Here is a 21,288-nt window from a genome sequence, read left to right as displayed (position 1 = left end):
TTTATGGCATTACTTGTATAAGTTCTTTGTAATATATAGTGAAGTTATACGTTCATTTCATTTGTGAAGAGCCCTAGAAGATAGCAGACAGCAGGCTGCAAAGACAAGGACCCAAACAATTGGCTGCTGGAAGAGGATAAGCAACAACCAGTAAGTTTTAAAAAACAAACAAAGAAACAAAAAACAACCTGACTAAACAAAGGTTGAACTTTTTATTACTATAACCAGTCTATGAAGAATAAATGCCCAGTAAATGACACCTCTTAGAATGTGATAAGGCTTTAACAACTTCTGATTGAGTTCCAGTAATATTCATAGTTCTGAATGAAACATGCAAGATATGAAGTTATTCATATTTCCACCAACAGGAATAACCATAGATGAGTTATGAGAGAGGACTGATTCTCACAGATTGCACACTTACATGTCACAGATTGTACTTCTTCCCACAGTTCTGCACAGTCTTCCCACAAGGCAGGATTGCAAAAAGCAACAACAACAACAACAACAACAACAAAAAACTGAGACTACTCCAGCTACTTTAGATTGCAAAGATAAATAGACAGAGGAGATTGCAAATTCAGTTACCGATTTATCAGCACAAAGATTATGCCTTTCAGTTCACTTATCTGCATCAGCTAAAACATACTGCTTTGTAAAAGAAAAATATGGGTGGTAAGGCTGTAAAAAAAAAAGAAAGAATAATGATCTTAATCTGTAATGGCAACACAGAATGTTGAGGTGGATCACACCACCAAGGAGAAATAAAAAACATCATTGAATGAGGAAGAACACCGAAGGGGCTACACAACGTGATGGTTAATTAAAACAGTTTTATGTAGACTTAATTACAGCAATTTCTGAGGTCAAACAAGTCAAGTTTATCCGTGGAGTGCTTTTAACAAACCGCTTTATCACAAAATGCTTCCAATATACTAAACACAAGATGCACAAAAATATAATTAAATCAAAGCAGCGAGATGGTCACAATGGGGAAAAGCGTAAATCCACCTGGTATGTACAGGTGGAGCCGTTAAGTAACATTGCTGATTCAAATGTGTGCACTGGTGGTGGTGCTGTGTTTGTGCATTGATGGGGGGTTAACACAAAGCAGGAATAATGACCATTATCGCTATTACCATCATCATCACAGGCCTGGCATTTCAAGAGCACCATTATCATCATTATTATAGCTAATATTACTGATGATGAGGCTTTCATGGCCTCTTTGTTGGCCCTGACTAAGGTATTGTCATGGAAACAGATGACAGAAAAGAGCATAGCTTTATTGAATTACACTATGAAGCTATTCTGACCAAATGGGGCTTGAATGCTGCACTGTCTGAGTGGGGTATAGAAGCATCAATGTAAGAAGTCCTGAGGAGCGACAGATGAGAGTCAGGGGCAGAGAGCGGGAGACAGAAACACAGATGAAAATAGCTCTTCGCGCAGATCAAATAAAAGAGGAGCAAAAAGAGACATAAGGCAGAAAACTCCAGCAGTACTGAGGGTCATGTGATTGCAGGGAGTCACAGATCCACTGGTACAGAGTGAACTGGTGATCAGCACAGAGGAATATTGTCTGATGGCTGGAAACAATGACACCGATTCACCAACACAGGGACAGTCATACAAGAGAAAATCATTAGTACTAATAACAATAATACAGACAGTGGGCATAACAAGGGCTGATTGATTCAGTCTTTAACAGATCTGTTACAACAGGCTTAACATGGTCACCTGATGAATGAGCTTAATCTTTTTATGTATTTATTTTTGCTTCTCTTACTTGATTCGTAGTGTCTTTTAAAGTATTTCATCCTTTCTTCATATCCAGCTCTTTACATTGCTAACATCCCAATGCGGTATTTTAGTAAGTGCAAATGTAATCTAGAGGCAATATGCTACTTAAGATGAATGCAACCCTCTTTTTATTTGTCAGAAAGCAGTAATAGCACGGTGGCCTTCCAGCTATCTTAGCCTCTGCAGATTTTATCACATGGGGGCCATAAACCTGGGAAATATGATGTGCCACTTTCTGTTTTACTTTTAATATATCTGATGAAAAGAGCTTGCCAGAGATGATTCTAGATTAACTATTTCCTGCCATTATCAAAAGATAAATCTTGCCTAAATCTTTATTATTGTCACTTAAATTTTGTGAAAATGCTTTTCTACTGAAAGATGACAAGGCTGAAACAGATTAAAGTAACAAAAAATATACTTGTGAAATATGGAGCGCCAAGAGTGACAAAATGAATGAATTAAATACACCATTATATGATTAATTAAATATGTCAATAATTAATTTAAATATGAATTAATTAATTAAATAAATATTGATGACACATTTAATTAATTAATTATTGACACATTTAATTATTCATTTATTTCGCATTTTTAATTAATTATTGACACATTTAGCTAATTTTTATTGATGTATTTTTTTTAATTCATTTTGGCAGTCCTGACACCTGTGTCCCGTATCTTCATGAATTAATTTTATCTGTCAGCCTCACCCATCAAACTCAGGGGGCGGGGTTAACTCTGATCAAGTCAAAACCATTGCTTTGGCCTGGTGGCCACTCTTTTTAGTGTGCGTTTCTCCACACCAGCAACCGGCATGTGGAAACTAACTGAACTGTACTTTGAAAAAAAAAAAAACCCTGTTGTGTGTCACCAAATACACTTTTAATATTTTTTTAGCTGAGAATGTAGTGGTTTAATCATCAGATATCTGGTCAGTTTGTCAAAGAGCCTCTTTGCAAAAGTGCTTCGACGATTTCGGAGATGTCTGCCCAGCCCAGTCTCACGGCAAAGTGTGTGATAGACCTGCTCGCATCGCAAACGCTCGAGCTGTTATACCGCCGACAAAGCTCAGGTCCCGGTACACAAATGTCATAACCTCCACTGACTGTGCACCGACTTTATTTACTGAGGTTATATCTATCAGGTCTTTATGTTCATATGTGTCATACTTGTTTCAGTGGTCAATTCTGAATTATAATTAGCATTAAAATATCTTTAAGGAGAGAGCAAATAAATCTGATTAACATCTGATCTTTGTGTTTTTTGTTCAATAATCAGCATGACCTGTGTATAGACGCATAAACTTTATTAAAAGAGATAATGTTGGTGTTTCCATCATGTAGTAACTGCTAGGTTTAACTGTACAAAGCTTGTTAGACACTGTGAACCACATACAGACTTCACGATGTTCGACTAATATTTTTGTTGTGAATATTAATCATGAGAGTAAACGGGCAGTCAAGCTGGTGCCTCAGAGACCAGTATACCATGGAGCGAGGTCAGCATATCCAGGATATCTTCAGCTCTCTAAGTTAACCCAGAGTTTCCAAGCTCGGTCACATGAAAGTGTCGGCAGCATCAAACTAATCTAACGGTCATCTACGAATTTAATTCACGGGTCATATCGATATTCTTTTACAGAAAATCATCCTTATTACTGCCAACTATTCCAGAGACGTGAACTCCACAGTATAAAGAACACAAAAATATAGCAGTACAACACAACTATGCTGTAAAAGAGATCAACGCTTCAGTTTGTTGCAGATCAAAGTGGAAAGAATGTGATTGGCTGAACAGGTGTTCTTGCATGTTCTATGTTATCTGCATTTCCATCAGTGTAAGAGACTCAGCAGCAGATTAGAATCAAGTATAATAGCATTTATACATTTAATAAATGTATTAATACACGCATGTTCCCGTGACAATGCCAGGCACTGTTTGCGCAGAGATTTTAGTACAGCACGATGCTCATTTAAAACACATTCCTGAGTCTACGTACACATTTGATATGAGGTCAGCAATTACAGTGTCTGTGTCCTGTGACAAGCTGACCAGGCATATGAAGATTACGCCACTACATTCGCGGCTAAAACATTAAAAGTGTAGTTGGTGACAGAAAAACAGGGTATTTTAAAACTTTACCTACAGTTTAGAGCACCGGCACCATTGCTGCTTGGGATTTGAAATGCATTCTGGGATACCAAGCTGCCTCAGGTCCACACTACCACCAGTTCATAGCAATCGATTATCTAGGATCGACCTTACTTTGCACTGTAACCAATCAGATGTTAGACAAGCTGCAGTGGCAGCGTTAACACCGTCCCCTGAGTTTGATGGGTGAGGCTGACAGATAAAATTAATTCATGAACAGCCAGAGGTCAGGACTGCTAAAATGAATTAAATAAATACATCAGTAAATAATTAATCAAATGTGTCAATAATTAATTAAAATGCGAACAAATAAATAATGAATTAAATATGTCAATAATTAATTAAATGTGTCATAATTAATTAATTAATTAATTCCAATTTTAATTAATTATTGACACATTTAATTAATTATTTAATGGTGTATTTAATTCATTCATTTTGTCACTCTTGGCACTCCATAATGAATCAGTGAAAAGTTAAACATTTTTCAAATTTCTTTTTTTAAAATATACACTCTGTTCACAGTCTTTCTTTCAGAGCTAAACTTTAAACACTGCGCACACTTGCAGCCCACTCTATGGGAAGAATAAAATGGGAACTAAACTTTAAAAGAGTTTTAAAATATTGACTGTATATTTTGAGAGATTTACAGATTCAAACATGAATAGAAATTCTATGTGTACACTGTTTCAGAAACAAACTTGGTCATTCGTTAGCATATAATGATAAGCCTGATACTGGACAATCTTGAGATATAGGAATAAACATTGCACCATTTCAAGTACAGACATTTTATATACCATTCTGATTGATTATTCGTCCTTTATTTTATTTAGTGGCTCAGTAGGTTCTGCAGTTAAACCTGTATTATTCTTTGTAAATTCAAAAGTCACTGTTTATGGAGCTTGTCCATCTTTTGGCTGATGTTATTGGCCAGTGTCGGCCTATCAGAGATATATCAGCATTATCATGTAAATTTAGTGATGTGTGACAACACAATACCTTTTTTTCTTGCAGAACATAATGAAGAAAATTATGCATATGGCAACTTAGAAGTGGTGTCACTACACCTTACAGTAGTCTCAACACTGTTTGGAGCGGAGTGTGTCTCTGTGTTAGGCTGTTAAGTAAAATGCAATGCTGGATAGTTAGTAAACAAAGACCCCACTGATAATCAAATGCACTTGATTAACTGATCATCAGCAAATGTGAGCACCTCTATAAAAGCAGAATTTTTTAGCAGTTTGCCAGTCTGGAGCATTCGTGTGTGTGAGTTAACATAATGACACATTGTTCCCAGCAAATGTACCCCAAGGTCAGACTGTGCAATGTTCAGAGAAACTGCAGAAAACCCAAGAGCTACGTCTCAGACTCTACAGGCCTCTGTTAGCATGTTAAATGTTAAAGTTCATGCAGTACAGTACAGTCTTGTTTGGAAGGGTTGCCAAGAGAAAGACTCTTCTCTCTAAAAAGCACAGCTTAGCTTTGCAAAGAACAAACCACAAGGCTTCTTTGGACAGATGAGACCAAAATAGAGATGTCTGGCCATAATGCACAGTGCAACGCTTGGTGAAAACCAAACTCAGCATATCAGTACAAACAACTTGTACCAACTGTCAAGCATGGTGGTGGAGAGGTGATGATTTGGGCTTATTCTGTAGCCACAAGACCTGGACACCTTGTAGCCACTGAGTTGACCACGAACTCCTCTGTATATCAAAGTATTATAGAGTCAAATGTGAGGCCATCTTTCCTACCACTTAAACTTGGCAAAAATTGCATCTTGCAACATGACAATGATCCCACAACTGCAACAGAATAGCTGAAAAAGGAAATGTGTTGGAATAACCCAGTTAAAGTCCAGACCTCAATACTTGATTAAAATGATGAGGTAGGACCTTAGGAGAGTTGTGCAAAAGTGCAAACTTCAGTAAACTCACTCAACATTGTAAGCAAGAGTGGGCCAGTACGCAAACTTTCTTTGTCACATGTCTGTATATACCGTTTATATATAAAGAATATTGACACTGGCTTTTTTTTTTTTTTTTTACCAATTTAATGTCAACATCAGCATCTCTCCCTAGAAAATAACTGCTTCCAAATGGTTATACTTGAAGTTTATAAGATGACATATTGTTTAATGTCATCATGTGGCTAGTAACATACTATGGGTGTTACATGAATCCAGTCCTTTCCCAATAAGTATTTAATTTAAAACTACAACAGGAAACTTGTTATTTAATAAGAGCGGAACATGAACAGTGAAATTTATGAAGTAAAGAGTAAACGACTCAGACAAAAGCCAAACCACAAAGCACTGTTGAGCACGGTTAAAACAAAAATGGTGAAGGTACACCTAAAAAAACAAAAGAACAACATGATTGGCAGTGCCACTCTCTTCAAGGCATTTCTGGTATGGCCGTTTTTCAAAAATGTCAGTCAACCAACTACACTTACTCTTTTTAAATAGAGATATGTAATCTGAGGCTCATTGTATTGGTTCCCAGCACTCCACCCAGAAATATAACTATACATGGAAACTATGTACTAAAGTTCAGTCACAGTAAACTGTCTCAAGTGCATCAAGAATCCTCAAATCACAGTACAGCTTTTTATGTAATTACATAACTTAAGTCTCTGGTTATGAAAGCTGTGGTATACACAGTATTTTATTAGTCTTTCCACAGTGTGTAACAATGCAAGCCTATAAACACGTAAATACCAACACGCTGTGACTCTGGACTAGAGCAATATTTTAAGTGAGAAGCATTTGCACCAAAGTTGCTATGTTTCAGAGAGGAGAAGCACCTGGTCCTGGGTCTAAATGGTAAGTATGGCTTGTCCAAGCTGCTGTATGTTACTGGATGTATGCGGGTTAAATGTAGCTCTCCTGCTCTTCCTTCATAGGGGGAATAGTTTGAGTGCCAACATCCGATTCTTTTAATACAGTCATCTCACTTGTTTCATTTCTTCCTGTTGAGTTCTCCTCCTTTTGTTCTGTTTCAGTTTTTCCACCTTCCAGTTCCTGTGCAGTCACATTAGCCTGCAAGATGTTTGGGTCTGTGCAGCAATGCTTGTGGTCGCGACTGTGTTTTGGGCTGTAATCTTGGCTTTGTCCTTGGTCCTGGCTATTGAAGAAGTTGCGAATTGTATGTTTAGGTAAGCCCAGCTGGGCAGACAAGGTGTGGACCGCTTCCTCGTCTGGGTTGAGGCCCACGTCCTTGATGAAACTTTGCAGGATACCGAGGGCATCTCTGGACACATTTAACCCCTGACATTGGACCTCCTTGTAACTTTCTACCTCATTATCTGTCTCTGAACAAACCCCAGCCCTACACTGTTCCTCATTCTTCATGTTGGGCCACTTCACAGACAGCTTCTCCTTAACCTTCCCTTTTTTGCCATCTCCCGTGATGTCATCTATGCCTTCCTTCCCTATATTTCCATCCCATACCTGTTCGCTGTTTTCTGCACCTCTGTCCCTCACGGTTCCAGCACAACCCCAGTCCCCACCCAAACTGTCCCTGTTTTCTCTTCCACCCTCAACCCATTCTTTACTGTCCCCTCTCTCACCATTGCTGCTGCCTCTGCCCTGCAAACGTACTCTCAAGTGCTGCCAGGCACCGCCAGCATCAGACTCGGCTGGCGATGCAGCGCAGGGTTGTGTCGGGGAAAGGTGAGGTCCTGCCTCGGGCTGAAGGGGTTGATGGGGTTGTAGATGGTGTTGCTGTGGCATCAAAGAGCTGCGTTGGTACTGATGAGAGAAATTAGAAGTGATTAGAGCAAAAAGGTTGGTATTTTAATTTTGTCAGCAGAAGCTCATTTCTAGTTTTGAGTGTGAGCAGTACTATGTTTGACTTTAAATAGTTGTGAATGAAATAAAGTGAAGTCAACAGAGACTGTTTCGCTCAAGAAATGTCACCTTTTATGTTAAAATGAAACTACTACTTAACATGCACACCCATCCATTGTGTTTTGTTTTTGTGTTTTTTTTACCATATCTAATTGAATCTGCAGAGTTTAAACACCGATTTGCTGCTATATGAGCAAAGGCACAGGACACGATGATCTGGGCTGGTGTGAAATCAAGGGTAGTGGAGACCGTTTGATCTTAATCTCCTTAGTGTTCACATGTGAGGTGATCTGCAGTGTAGCCACCCAGAACTGATGTCTGCAAATGCACATCAGGATCTGAATTTGCCCATGCGGTGTTGACTTTTCTTGTCAACACTACATGGGCAATGATGCAATGATATGCTAGGCAGTGGGCTGTATGTTCACAAACAGAAGGGTATGCAACCATTTTTTTTTACACGTTATCTTTGAGTTTGTGCTATAATCAAGCCATCAATCCATGCACAAGCAATGGAAGGGAAAGAAAAATAACTAATCAGCCTCACGGATCATTGCTTAATGTGGTAATCATCTTTTTTTTCTGACATCTCTGGCATTTAGCTGTCATTACTCTGCTGCTTTTCCATTGCACGCCCTAGAGATCTATTGGCATTCAATGTGATGTATTCACTTTCAGATTTCTGATAACTTTTTATCCATAACTTTTTTAAATTACAAAATTAAAGTCAGTACACCTTAGCCTCAAGTGTTTTCTGCCATGTATATAGCTGTTTAAAACACTAGTACATAATAGTTTTCTTCTCAAGCAAGATCTACTGAAGTCAGAGTGTCTGTTGATAGTAATGTTTGTCACTTTTGAAAGTCTTACCAATGTATTGTCATTGCTGAGCAGGGTGAACCTGTCAATGCAGTGCTGTTGTGCAGTCATGTTGCTGCTCTCCTGTTCGTAGATGGCATCTCGTTCATTCTGGGACAGGCTGAGGAACCGGCGGATCATGCATAGATTCTCCCACAGCGTCCGGTTCTCTGGACTGGGTTCCTCCTTCCAACGCAGCAGCTCACACAACCATCCCTACAGGAAATATGTGCATATGCACAAGGTGGCTACAGTTGCTTAACAACTCTTAAAATATCTTAAAAGCACATTCACTAATAAAGGGCAAGGGAATAAGCAGCCTTACATTCAGTTAGGATTGGTTTCAATGTGTTTTGTCATGTCACTGGAAAAATTTCCAGCACAAAGTGCTGCTGTTTTCTCCCCAACGACACATTTAGATCGCACAACGTGACCATATCAATATGCCTATGCTGTTATGTTTGACAAACCCTTTCAGGCTGTTTATGTCTATTTTAAAATGCTTACAGTACAGTACAGCAGACTGATAAGATAAAAAAGGTCATTTAAAGGTTGCAGAACATGAGTAAACTCACACATTAAAAAAGAGGCTAAGCTGGGGTTCAGTTTAAGCCTTGTAGACTGCCTGGCTTGCCAATGGAGGAAATACTGAAGATGGTGATGAAGGACTTGTTAGCTAGCCAGCAGAAATTTGAAGATGCATGTTTAGCGACAGCATTTGCAGCCTTACATTTAATTTGCTTATGTATGTTGGCACCCTACATACAGTGAAAGGGATTGACCAAAGGGAGAAAAAAAATGAATTCACAATAACTTTCTCTATACATTGACTCCAAACTGGTTCAGTGTGCTCTCAATATACATACAAAATAAAAAAAATTAGGATCTGCCAGATAATCTGAAGATTATAGCAAGATTTTCTTATCAGCATGAATTGTTTGTGTATCACGAAGGAAGAAACTTGTGAGTGACAGATTGAGGAACGTAAAGCCAAGCTAGTTTCAGATTCATGAACTGAGGATGATTATGTTTGCAAGCAAGCTGATATGCTCACACGCGCATGCGCGCGCGCGCGCACACGCACACACACACACACACACACACACACACACACACCTGGCTGTAGCCCAACTCTAGCACACAATGCCATCCAGATGCACAGTGCAGATAGAACAGGGAGATGCTGCATGGCTCTGCCTGCCAAACAACCGGGTAATACGGGGGGTGGGGTGGGGGATAAAAGATAGAGAGAGTGTGAGAGAATAAAGGGAAAAAGGGGTGGGGGTTAAAGAAAGTAAGGTAAAAAAAATGGAGGCCAGTGAAAGAACCTCAGGGGTTTTGGACCACCTGGCTGTACTGGCATGACCGCTGAATGACCTCCAAACATCTTGATGATGAGTAGAAAGAATAAGGAGTTATAGAGAAGAAAGAAAGAAAGAAAGAAAAGAAAAAAGAAAGAAAGCAAGAAAGAAGCTAAAAATTGGAGATGTGCTCGAGAGGAAGAGAAAATGAGACAGCTAAAATCCCCCCATTCCATGAAGGGAAATTATCCTCAAAACAAAAGGCAATAACAAGCTTATGGGGCCGCCATAAAAATGAGAACAATAAACACTCAAATCGTGCTTGTGTGTGTGTATTTGTATTAGTGTTGCTGTGTCTCTGTGCGCGCGATCACGTTTTACTTGCATGTGCTCTTACTGTATGTTTGTGTGCACAAGCGAGTGGTGTGTATGTGTGTATGGTGACTATTAAAGTGATAATTTAGGACACAATAGCAGTCTGATGCACTGATGATAGTCCTCTGCAGAGTACAGCTGCTGGTTGATTATCTGGGCTTTCCTCCACACACGGTATCCATCGCTGCTTTAACTGAGGCGATGGAGTCATAAATGAATGCTAAAATTGAGCATTTCATCAAGCGATAGAAACGATTGGGTGGTTTGTATGCTCAGATTTAAACTAACAAGAAGCAAAGTACCTGGCTCTTGGAGGCGGCAACCTTCGCAAACAGCGCCTGAGACACTTTGGCTCTCTTCATCTCATGCTGGATCTCCTCATAGATAGAGGCACTGACATTGAGAACGCAGCTGTCTGTCCGCAGTCCTCTGTCTGCTGTAACTGGGGACAGTCTTGACTAAAAAGAAGCAAACAAGAAGGAAAACCGGGTTTAAATACAGGCTATGCAACGTAATGGGCAATAGGAGGACTATGAAACAGATAACAGGCAAAGGTTTTTATGTTTTTTTGTAAAAGTAATGTCACTGATGGATCATATCCTTTATGTATCCTTAGGGATGCCTATATCAAAATCAACAGAACAATGTAAAAGATCTTGCAAAGAAGGAGTCAACACAGAGGTTACACAACACTACAACTTAATTAACAGCTCAGTCCAGGTTGCTGATATAATAATACTATATGGTTATGTCTGCAACCAAGCTGTCTTGATCCTTTGCACATATTCACACAATACTGGTTCACATGCTTACTTGTTCAGCTGCTGATTGGCTATTTGGGGCAAAGGTTATGGGACACCTGCTATAGTTTCCATTACAGAATTCTCTTATAGATTTCTGTTCATGATTCTCTTGTAATGCTACGTGTGTCAGTGTAGCTAGACTTTTTATTTGAAAATGCTCCACTTTGAGAGCTAACACAGGCATAGTTGAGCCAAGTGACAGAACTCACACTTGAATATTTCAATGCTGTTTTATGAACAACTTTAACCTTTCACAGCTGGTTTACAAGACTTTTGTTTTCATGTCTTTCAGTCTTTTGCTGGCTGACCTGTGAGGACCTCGGTGGCGTGTTGTTGCAGCTGGGTGTGAATCCAGTCAGACTTCTCTCCTTCTCCTCTTGGTATATGCGCTCCCTCTCAGCCTCTGGGAGCTGCAGGAAGCTGTGCATTGCCCGTAGGTTGACCAGCAGAGACTGGGAGGCGTGTTTCGGGTCCTCCTCCTTTCGCAGGATCTCAGAGAGTAGGCCCTGATAAACACACAGAAAAATCAGCGTAAGTTGATACTTGTGATGGATTTTTTTCCTTCTTCTATAAGCGGCTCCCTTTAGGGGTCACCACAGCAGACCATCTTCATCTCACCCTATCCTTAGTATCCTCTTCTGTCACATCAACCTTGTGAGCGTCCTCTCCTCAGAGGACTTCCTCTTTTCCTCCTGCCTGGAAGTTCAGTATTCAACATCCTTCACATGTCCAAACCATCTCAGCCTTTCCTCTCTAACTTTGTCTTCAAACTACTCAACCAGAGCTGTCCCTGTGATGTACTAATTTCTAACCCTATCCAGTCTGGTCACTCCCAATGGAAATCTTAACATCTTCATTCTGCCACCTCCAGCTCAGCCTCCTGTCTTTTTGCTAGTCTCCAAACCATACATCACAGCAGGTCTCATGACTATCTAGTAAACCTTCCTTTTCACTCTTGCTGCTATCCTTCTGTCACAACCCTGACACTCATCTCCACCAGAGCCATCCTGAGTACACTTCTTCTCACTTTTTTTTTTTTGCACTGTCCATTGCTTTGGATTGTTGACCCCAAGTATTTAAACTCATCTACCTCTAAGTCTGCTCCTTGCATGTTCACCTTCTCACCTGTCTCCCTGTCATTCACTCACGTACTCTCTCTTCCTTGAAAAGTGGTCCCAGCACACTTCTTCTCCATTCTTGAGGCATCCTCTCATCCTCCAAGATTGTGTTATACAATCTGGTCAAAAAGTCCACTGCCCTCTCTACCGCACATTGTTACTTCCGCAGGATTGCCATCTGGAGAATCCTTTCCCCTTTCTCTTCATAGCTGCCCTTACTTCTTCACTCCATCCATCCTTGTTTCTCTCTTGTTTCCTTCCTTCACCACCTCCTCAAAGTACAGCTTCTGGCTTCTCAAGTACATGTTAGTACATGTCCTAGCAGCACATCCTTTCCAGGTCGATCTATATATAGTAATGTATAACATACATGATGTTAGTGGTATAAAAATGGTTTAAGGGACACCAACTTTGCTTTCTTCAGTTTATTCAAAACTCACATAATTTAAAACAAGCGGCAACTTAAGACAATATCTCAACCTTCAAGTGAGAAATGGTTAGCGATGATCACCATATATGATAGAAAAAAAAGAAACAGGTCTTCACCAGTGCTGTGATGCTGACCTTTATTCTTCTAGAATTACTTATGGATCATTTCTCATTCTTAATGGTAGATAGACATTTTCTGAAAAGGTTTATGCCAGAAGAACTACTGAGTTAAGATAACAATCAGTAATGATCTCATCAAATATGAGAGCATTACTGATAATCTCATCTAACTCCAAACTGCAACATTTCTTTGAAGCAGAGGAAAAGTAAGCATTCAGTTGTACAGAGGGATGACAGATATTGTAATTCTGCTTTAAAGCTATATGAACTCATAAACCTGAATTCTTTTCCTTCATGTTGAATGTTCAGCTTTCACAAACAAAATGATTCAGGTCAGGTATTACAAGTTCCAGTCTCTCAGGAACCAGAAATGGAAAAGGTCTCATGAAATATTATGTATTCTTTCACTGTCTTCATTTAAAGATGATAAATATAAAGTTTCTTGTGAAACTAAAGGAATTTAGCAATAGCCTCGTATCCAACTCTGAATCCTATTCAGTGGCATCTTGACAAAACCTTGCAGTTTAGGGTTTCACAGCCAGCTTCTAGTCAGTGCTTAGCATGCTGCTCGCCTGTACATCTAGCATTATTCTGTCTGTATCTGTCTATACAGGGAAGCGTTCAAACACCACATGCAAATTTTAGGGATTCCTTCCCTGAAAGGAAATCAGATTTCACACTGGCAGAGAAATGGCTTTAGAGGAAACAGCCTTCTTATTCAAATAATAGATCGTGGTTGGAGCTGCCCAGCAAACCCTGCCTTCTGAAGAGATGGAGGCTTGATGTGAGTCGTCAAATGACAAATGCTTCCCTCACTTTTAGATGACGTTTTGGCATCGTGCCCAACTTGTATGGCTGGCACCAGAGCACCTTGGACTTGGCAACAGGGAAACATGGGGGTGGATAATAACTAACTCTGCTTATTGTGATGAAAATGATAATGAAGGTAATAATAATAATAACAACGGGCTTAGCCGGTCCTTTGAGCCCCATTTCTGTGGGCACACTAGTGAATATAAGATGATGGACACAGACAACAAAGCATTTTAGTGTTAGAGAGGAGGCGATAGTAGAGGGAGATATGGATACAAAATGAAGGAGACCAATGGACAAAGTAAGGGAGAGATTAAATATAGATGGATTGACCATGGGGGTTAGAGATTAAATGAATAGAAGGGCTGCCAGAGTGAAAGGTGGTGAGATGGACAGCGAGATATAGAGGTAGAGAGGGAGGCAGCAGTTCTCTGAGGGGTTGTGATTAGTTGGCCCAGCTGCTGCTTCAGTGCTGGCACCGGCTTTGTGCCGCAGAGAGCTGGCACAAACACACACTCACACACGCATACAAACACACATGCACAAGGGGGAGGAGGCACTACGGCAAAGGCCATGCCAGTGTGCCAACCATCTCACACTCACATATTCACAGAACACACTTAGCTATCACCGCAGCACCAGAGCGCGAGCAACCTAATCACCACCAAAGAGTTGAAAACTGCTTTAAAATTTGATTTCAGCATCTTTTATTCTGCTCTCTCCTGCAACCATACCTGGGTCCTGTTAAATGCCACCCGAGCAAAGATGGCTTGGGAGATGCCTGCTCTCTTGAGCTCCTCCCTCACGTTCTGGTAGATGTCAATCGGCACCTCTGATGGTCCAACGGAAGACGCAGCTGAGGTCTGGTTTTGCAGTCCGGCAGAAGAGCTTCCACCCGGGCCGCACTGCACTTGCTGCAGGGCTTGGGGATCAGGAGCTTTAGAGAAGACCTTGGCAGGAGCCCTCCCTACAGGGGGATGGTTCAGATACTGCTGTGGTGACGATGCCAAACCCTGGCCAGCAAGCATGCGACTAACAGCATACTGCTGGTTTAGAAACTGGGCCATCACCAGCTGCTGGTTGACCATTTGGGAGCTCAGAGGCTGGGTTACCAGCCCAGGAGGGCGCAGACTGAGGGGTGGGCAGTTGGATATGTTGGCAACTGCTCCACGAGGGAAAAGGAGAGTTGAGCTCTGGTCAGCTGGGGTACCAGTGGCTGGCTGGCTGAGGGTCATATGTGAGGACTGGTCAGAAAAGTTGTCAATGTCTGGTAAAGGACAAGGAAAGAAGAGACAGAACTATTTTTTACTCATTGTTCAAGTGGTAATAACATCTCCAAGTCACAGGATGATTTATATTGTGGCAGGAAAAAGTGGGTGAACCCAGGTTTTCTTCAATATTTGGTCACCAGGTCATATATGATCGCAAGTTTAAGTAAAGAAAAACACAATAAGCTTCTTCAGGTCATCAACTGGCATCTCTGTTAGGTTTAAGCCTAAGTTTAGACTGGACCAGAAGATAGATTTTCTTCATTTGAAGCCATTTTGTAGCTAGTTAAGCATCTTGATGTATCATAATACTCCCTCCACTGTATTCCACCCATGGGATCATGGTTTCACTTTGGAATACAGTCCACTTTTATTGCCCTAAGTAGTGGTTTGTGTTCTCCATAAACAATTCATTGATTAACTGTCTCTCTGGGCTCTGGTTCTTTTTATTGTTGTGCATTTTGTATTTTACTGTTTGTCATACTGGTAAAACCTCACCCTGAATAAAAAAAAAAAGCCAGTTCTGGGAACTTTGGCAGGTTTGGCAGGTGTGTAAGCCTGTCCCTTCATGGTTACATCACAATCATGTACAATACAGTCATGAGACTTTGCAGCTGTGTAGCTGACACCAACATCCTGGCCCCAGATGGTAGATGGGTGTTGTCTGGGAACTGATATGATTCCTGTTCAAGATCATCTTTAATTTATAAGTTAAGTTGTTCTAAGACATACTCCTTTCATATTTCAAGGATTAGTCTCCATGTTTACTGAGTCCTGGCTTTAAATAGCATTTGTGGTCATCAGCAAAGATATTCAGAGACTTTTTCTAATCTGTATTGTACATGTTTAGTAGTTGTGACAGGTGGTTTGTGCGGTTTGCACAAACTGGTCTTGGAGACACCTACAATGGTGGGAAACTTTTACTTTATCAAGTACTAATCTAATAGCATGCAATTTCATACAACACTTCTATCATAAAGTTTGCTTTCATGCAATATTTTCTTTTTTGTTGACATTGTTGAACAGTTAATGATTCTTAAGCTAAGATAAGCTAAGATTTTTTTGCATTTGAGGAGCAGAAGCCACTGACATCACCCCACCAACTCAACACTGGACAATCTTATCCAAATCCCTTGAGGAGTACTGGTAATAATTCGGCTTATGTGTAATATTGAGGTTATAGGTAACTGGCAGTGGTATACTGTACTGAATTATAATTAAGGGGCACTTTTAAATTGCATGTTTTGGTGGATGTCTGTGAACTTTTGTCACCACAGTAATGTCACAAATGTGCAAAGCGCACCGAACTTTGTGTGTAACCAAGATCAAAAGGTTTACTTTGAAGAATACAACTATTTTTGTAAAAGTTGATAAAAAATTGTATCTGTCCATAGTTATAACTTATTCAAAGATTTGGCTATATCTAAAAACAAATTCATACGGCTTATTTTAAAGGGTTCAACAGCTTTTCCCTGCTACTGCACTGTAAAATTTCCTGATAAAATGAAAATGGTGAAGTGTTCATTTTTTTATTCAAGCTGCTAAAAGTGTATGACACCTAGTTAGTAGGATAAAGCTCATATAATCAGTATCTAGAATGTATCAGACATGCTGTAAAACTTCACAGGTGTGTTTTGAGTTCTCTCACCCTTGAAGCATTTGGACTTCTTGAAGTGCTTGTACCATCGGCCAAACTCATGACACTTGGCAGCTGAGACATTTGCATAGTAAGTGCTATTTACAATAGACGATATCATACTCTGAAACAGAGGGGAAAAGACAATAGAAATTCATTACATTTTCTGAGCTCCTGCTATGGGCGGCTTGGGTGTCTCAGCTGTTCACACATCTGATATTAATGAACTCAGATCTGTGTTATTAAAAAGACCCCCAGGTAAATAGGATAATAAAGACAGATGAGAGTGTCAGTGTGTGAGCTGTGTGGGTATGCATGCATCCATGCATACATGCGTGTGTGAGTGTGCAGTTAAACAAAACACTACAGGTCATCAGAGACTATGCCTCTGTCTCTCATTCACTCACTCTTACACACACACACACACACACACACACACACACACACACACACACACACACACACACACACACACACACACACGGTTTGTCCCTGAAGACTATCCTGTGCAATCTTTACATCTTATTACACCTTTCATCTTCTCATATTTATTTTAATCTGCTTCCCGCAAACAAGAGAGGGGGGTTAAGGTAGTGATAGGAGAGGAAGAGAGATGGGGGAGGAAGGATTTGCTTGTATCAGATTTTAACACGGCAGAGAAGAGAGGAATCTGAGGTAGAGAGAAAACGGTGAACAGTTATCCTCTATCAGACTGTAGATGTCCTACGCCTCGGGCAAAATAATAGATCGACCAGGTTGATAATTATGAATATTCATAAAAAGGCCTTCCCCAAACACTGCGTGATTAATGACAATTATTTCTGCAGTTGTGTCTGTATTTGCTTAATTAAACACACAAGAATTGAAGATATTACATTTAGATTATTGCTGAATCAGTCCAGAGTGCAGAAAAGGCTAAACAGCAAAGGACTGAAAATCAACAGGATCAAGATAGGCAGCAAGCAGGCAGCATGGCTTTTAAGGAGATAACCATCTCTCTTTATCTGTTTCTCCCTCCTGTGCTCTGCCCCCACACCTTATCTATCTCTGCATCTGGACTTCCTGTCTAACTACTGGACCCTTTGCTTACTCTTTGCCACATGTCAAAGAGGGCACGGAAGATTAAATTGCATGCATGTTAAATGCTCATTTTGAATTTCAGTCCAGTTTAGATTATTATCTCTCTTTTGTATACCTGGGACAGTGGGCACTCCTTGGCCAGTGAGCTCTGGTTCATGTCCTTGAGGAGCTCTTTCAGAGCATTTCTCACCGTCGAGTGACTCCACTGCTCGGCTGGCAAGTCCTCCAATTTAGGACAGCTACACAAAGGTCAAAGAAAAAAAAAGAACAATGATTTTAGTATATTACTGTTTAAAGGTATATTCAAGCTCAGCAGTGTTTTACTTTGACAACAAAGTGAAACACTACTAGACCTTCCATGATGTAACTTAATGGCATATTTCATTAGAATCTCTCAACATGGTTATTTACTGAAAAAGCTCCGGTCAGAGCCAGAGAAGCTCAGTAGTATCCCTTCAAGAAGACACCAACCTGGATTGTTGTCTAAATGCTGAAGCACATGTACTGTCTAATGCAATAAAGAAATCACAAGGACACTTAAGCTCAAGAAGCTTCAGATAACAATAATGATATCAGGTCCTTCTTTATTTGCAGTACACTGTTTTCATAGAAGATATTTAAAACAAAAAATAACAGTAGGAAAAGTACATTTGGCGTCAAAGTGCTGGTATTGCTTATGCTGACTCAGTGTCATTACTAAAATCTGTGATTTAACCACTGTAAACTTCATCTGAATGCACATTTGTGCAGCAATGTATACCTCACACAAACAGGACAAAGATATGACCCTGAAGGCAAACATACTGATATGAGTGCTGTCTGCTCTCTACCTGTGCAGCTGGATTTTAAGTGTGATAACGTGGTGAACATCCTGCAGCATGTCTGCCACTGTTGCATCTGGAGCGTCAGTTACGTAGGACAGAGGCACCGGGTTCCACCTACCCACCTGGATCAGACCTGAACACACACACATACATAGGTAAAAATAAGGAAGGTTTAGAGTTTAAGCGGCGCTTTCTTTGCACTGCAAGTGATTTTTTACCTTTTGCCTGTGCTGCAGAGCTGTGTGAATATCCCAGTGTCAGCAGGGCCATCTCTATCAGCTGGTTAAACAGCAGATCTCTCTTAACCAACACAAACTCAGCATGCTCTTCTCTCCTCTCTCCTTCCAAAGGGCTTTCCGTGTGCTCCACCACACAGAACACCGGCAGCAGGCTCCCTGCAGTGACAGACACGCATGATGCCATATACCAAACCATTTGGGTAATTAGAAGTAATTCATCAACTTATACAAAGTACATTTTTTTAAACTGCTATATTTTTATACATGCATTTGCATCAGAACTAGCTGAAATTAAAAAACACATTTACGGTTATGAGATAAGCTCAATTAATTTGATAACACAGCTGAGCCATAATCACAGAAGATCCGTGTATAACTAAAAAAATACATATATGGGTTCAAACCCTAAGTTTCATCTTTTCACCCCATGTACCTCTGCTGTGCCAGCTCTTTCCCTGTGACCTCGCTGTGGTGGGTTTCTGTGCCATGCAGGGGTTTTTGGCCACAGGACTACCCTGTCTGCTCCTCTCCTGGGTCGAGGGTCCCCCCTCGTGTTGCTCCACTCGAGCCAGCTTAGCAGGAGGAGGGCGAGGGTCTACAGCAAGATCACAGCCCTCAGCTTTCTTGATTCCATTACACAAGGGATCCATCTGTGGTCTTACACTAACACAGAGATAAAGACGCTTAAACATCAAATACTACACAAGGTAAGCTAATAAAAGTCACTTATACCAGTTCTCCTTAAACTTTTATTGACAAACTTTTTTTTTCTATATGTACTCATAGACACCAATTAAATAACTGCAAACTGCTCTAACATTCGCATACATAGTGAACGTCAAGAGAATGTGAGCTGGAAACTGCCACATAAAGTAGCCATAATAATATATATATATTTAAAAACACACGTGCACGCAAAGGTTTAAATATCCGTCTCAGCATCGGGGATGACCTTCACCCAGATGCCTCTTTGAGGCTAACCACTGAAATCCCTTATAACAACAAAGATGCAGTGAATGCTACAGCGCAGTTTCCCCACAATAAACTGCCGTCGCCTCCCAGTTCGCCGCTTGTAAGCGCCGCTGATTCGCTTCAATTTTAGCAGCTAAACAAACAGTCCGACGTCTGATTCTGCTGAAGTTTGACTGAGGCGAAACCAACCTGTTTCAGTCTGCACAACGTGCATGCCCGACCCGCTATCGTACATCAGCAGCCCATTCCCGCAGACGGCGTCTGTATCCATATGGTTCTCCCCGCTTCCATAGATCTCTAGTTGGAGAACAGATCCGCTTCTCCCGGCTGTATGTCCCGCGACACGCTCCTGTGCGTCCTATTACTCACAATAACCGTTTACCATCTGAACTGTCTCGTTTTCCCCCCTTGTGTCAGTAGTAACTATCTCGATCGATCCTCCCTTGTTCCCCGACAGCGCTTTGCTTTCCGATTAAACTGGCCTCAGCACAAGTTGTGAGCGACCTCCCAGCCAGAGCACCGGGGCACGCTGCTTCTGTGGATCAAGCTCCACAAAGAACAATGTGCGCCGTGGAGCTCCTGGAGTATATTTCCTGTCATATATTAGACCACTGACTCAGGGAGAGCAGTTGTTGGTTACACTTCAAAGCGCTGTGCGCACGAGGAGAGATAGACAGCGAGAGAGAGAGAGAGAGAGAGAGAGAGGTGGGGAGGGGGAGACCTCCCTACACAGTCTCTAAAATCCACGGACCCAGCTGCATTAACATATGGTGTAATAATGAATTCACTAGCGCGCTCCGTAAATGTATTAAATGTGACAATTGCGCATAAATCTATTTATTATGTTCTGCCGCATGCTGTGCACGCACTTATTATTGTCTTTAGGGTATTGGAGCTCTCCATGGTAACAAAGTGGAGCAGGGCAAGGTGGAACTGGCTCACTGATATTAACTTTTGAACGCTGATGTTGTCACAAGATTATCTAAGGCTCATTTTTAATATGCAGAAGATCACTTTTTTCTACTACAGGAAGAGCGGGAATGAGCTCTATACTAAATTTACAGTAGTGTAGGGTGTTTATACTACAGCTCATATTATATGTGTAAATGTTATACTAAGCTAAAGTATACAGTAGTTGGTATATTGCTGTACACTCAGAATGGCTGTTTCGCTGTTTTTAATGACTAAATTTCACTTTAAAGTGCTTCAAGGGGCTTCACTTCTTCAGTGTACCTCGAAGTGTTGATATGGCTGCATGAGTTATCATTGGAACCAACTTGTCTTCTCCCCTGTTTGCAGCAACCTTAAGCTGCAGCCGAGCGTAAGCAGACCTCCCCCATGCGGTCCACTGCAGAGGAGGTGCACTCCATCTCGGAAGCTGAGATCCTCAGACAGTGCTTCAAATCTCTGTGAGGGTATCACAAAGCAGCGGGCGAAGTGTGCGCTCCGTGTGTGCACGAGAGGGAGACAGAAAGAGATGAAGAGTCAGAGATCACTCATGCTGGCAGACAGTCTGTTTTCCACCGGTTCATTATAGGGTGGATGGTGTGCAGTGCAAGTGTATGTTTGGGGAGCGGGAGTGTGCTCTACTACTTTTTGACTAATTAAACAAAGTGAATTAGCTATCTCCCCAGCCAGA

At 40.9% G+C, this 21,288-nt stretch overlaps 1 protein-coding gene across 1 annotated transcript; it reads right to left on the bottom strand.

Moving 5' to 3' along the window:
• Positions 1–6,041: 6,041 nt before the first annotated feature.
• On the bottom strand, positions 6,042–20,217 carry satb1a (SATB homeobox 1a). Its single transcript, XM_065469675.1, has 11 exons — positions 19,839–20,217; positions 19,111–19,340; positions 18,657–18,833; positions 18,445–18,571; positions 17,730–17,853; positions 16,547–16,658; positions 14,365–14,897; positions 11,459–11,656; positions 10,650–10,805; positions 8,684–8,887; positions 6,042–7,714 (listed from the first exon to the last, which is right to left on the bottom strand). The coding sequence occupies exons 2-11, from the start codon at positions 19,325–19,327 to the stop codon at positions 6,836–6,838; spliced, it is 2,727 nt and encodes a 908-aa protein (XP_065325747.1). The 5' UTR covers positions 19,328–19,340; positions 19,839–20,217; the 3' UTR covers positions 6,042–6,835.
• Positions 20,218–21,288: the final 1,071 nt, after the last annotated feature.

The sequence above is a fragment of the Pelmatolapia mariae genome, linkage group LG22 (genome assembly GCF_036321145.2).
Source record: "Pelmatolapia mariae isolate MD_Pm_ZW linkage group LG22, Pm_UMD_F_2, whole genome shotgun sequence".
NCBI lineage: Eukaryota > Metazoa > Chordata > Actinopteri > Cichliformes > Cichlidae > Pelmatolapia > Pelmatolapia mariae.
The sequence above is the reverse complement of the archived record's forward strand: the minus strand, read 5'-3'. Positions and strand labels throughout refer to the sequence as shown.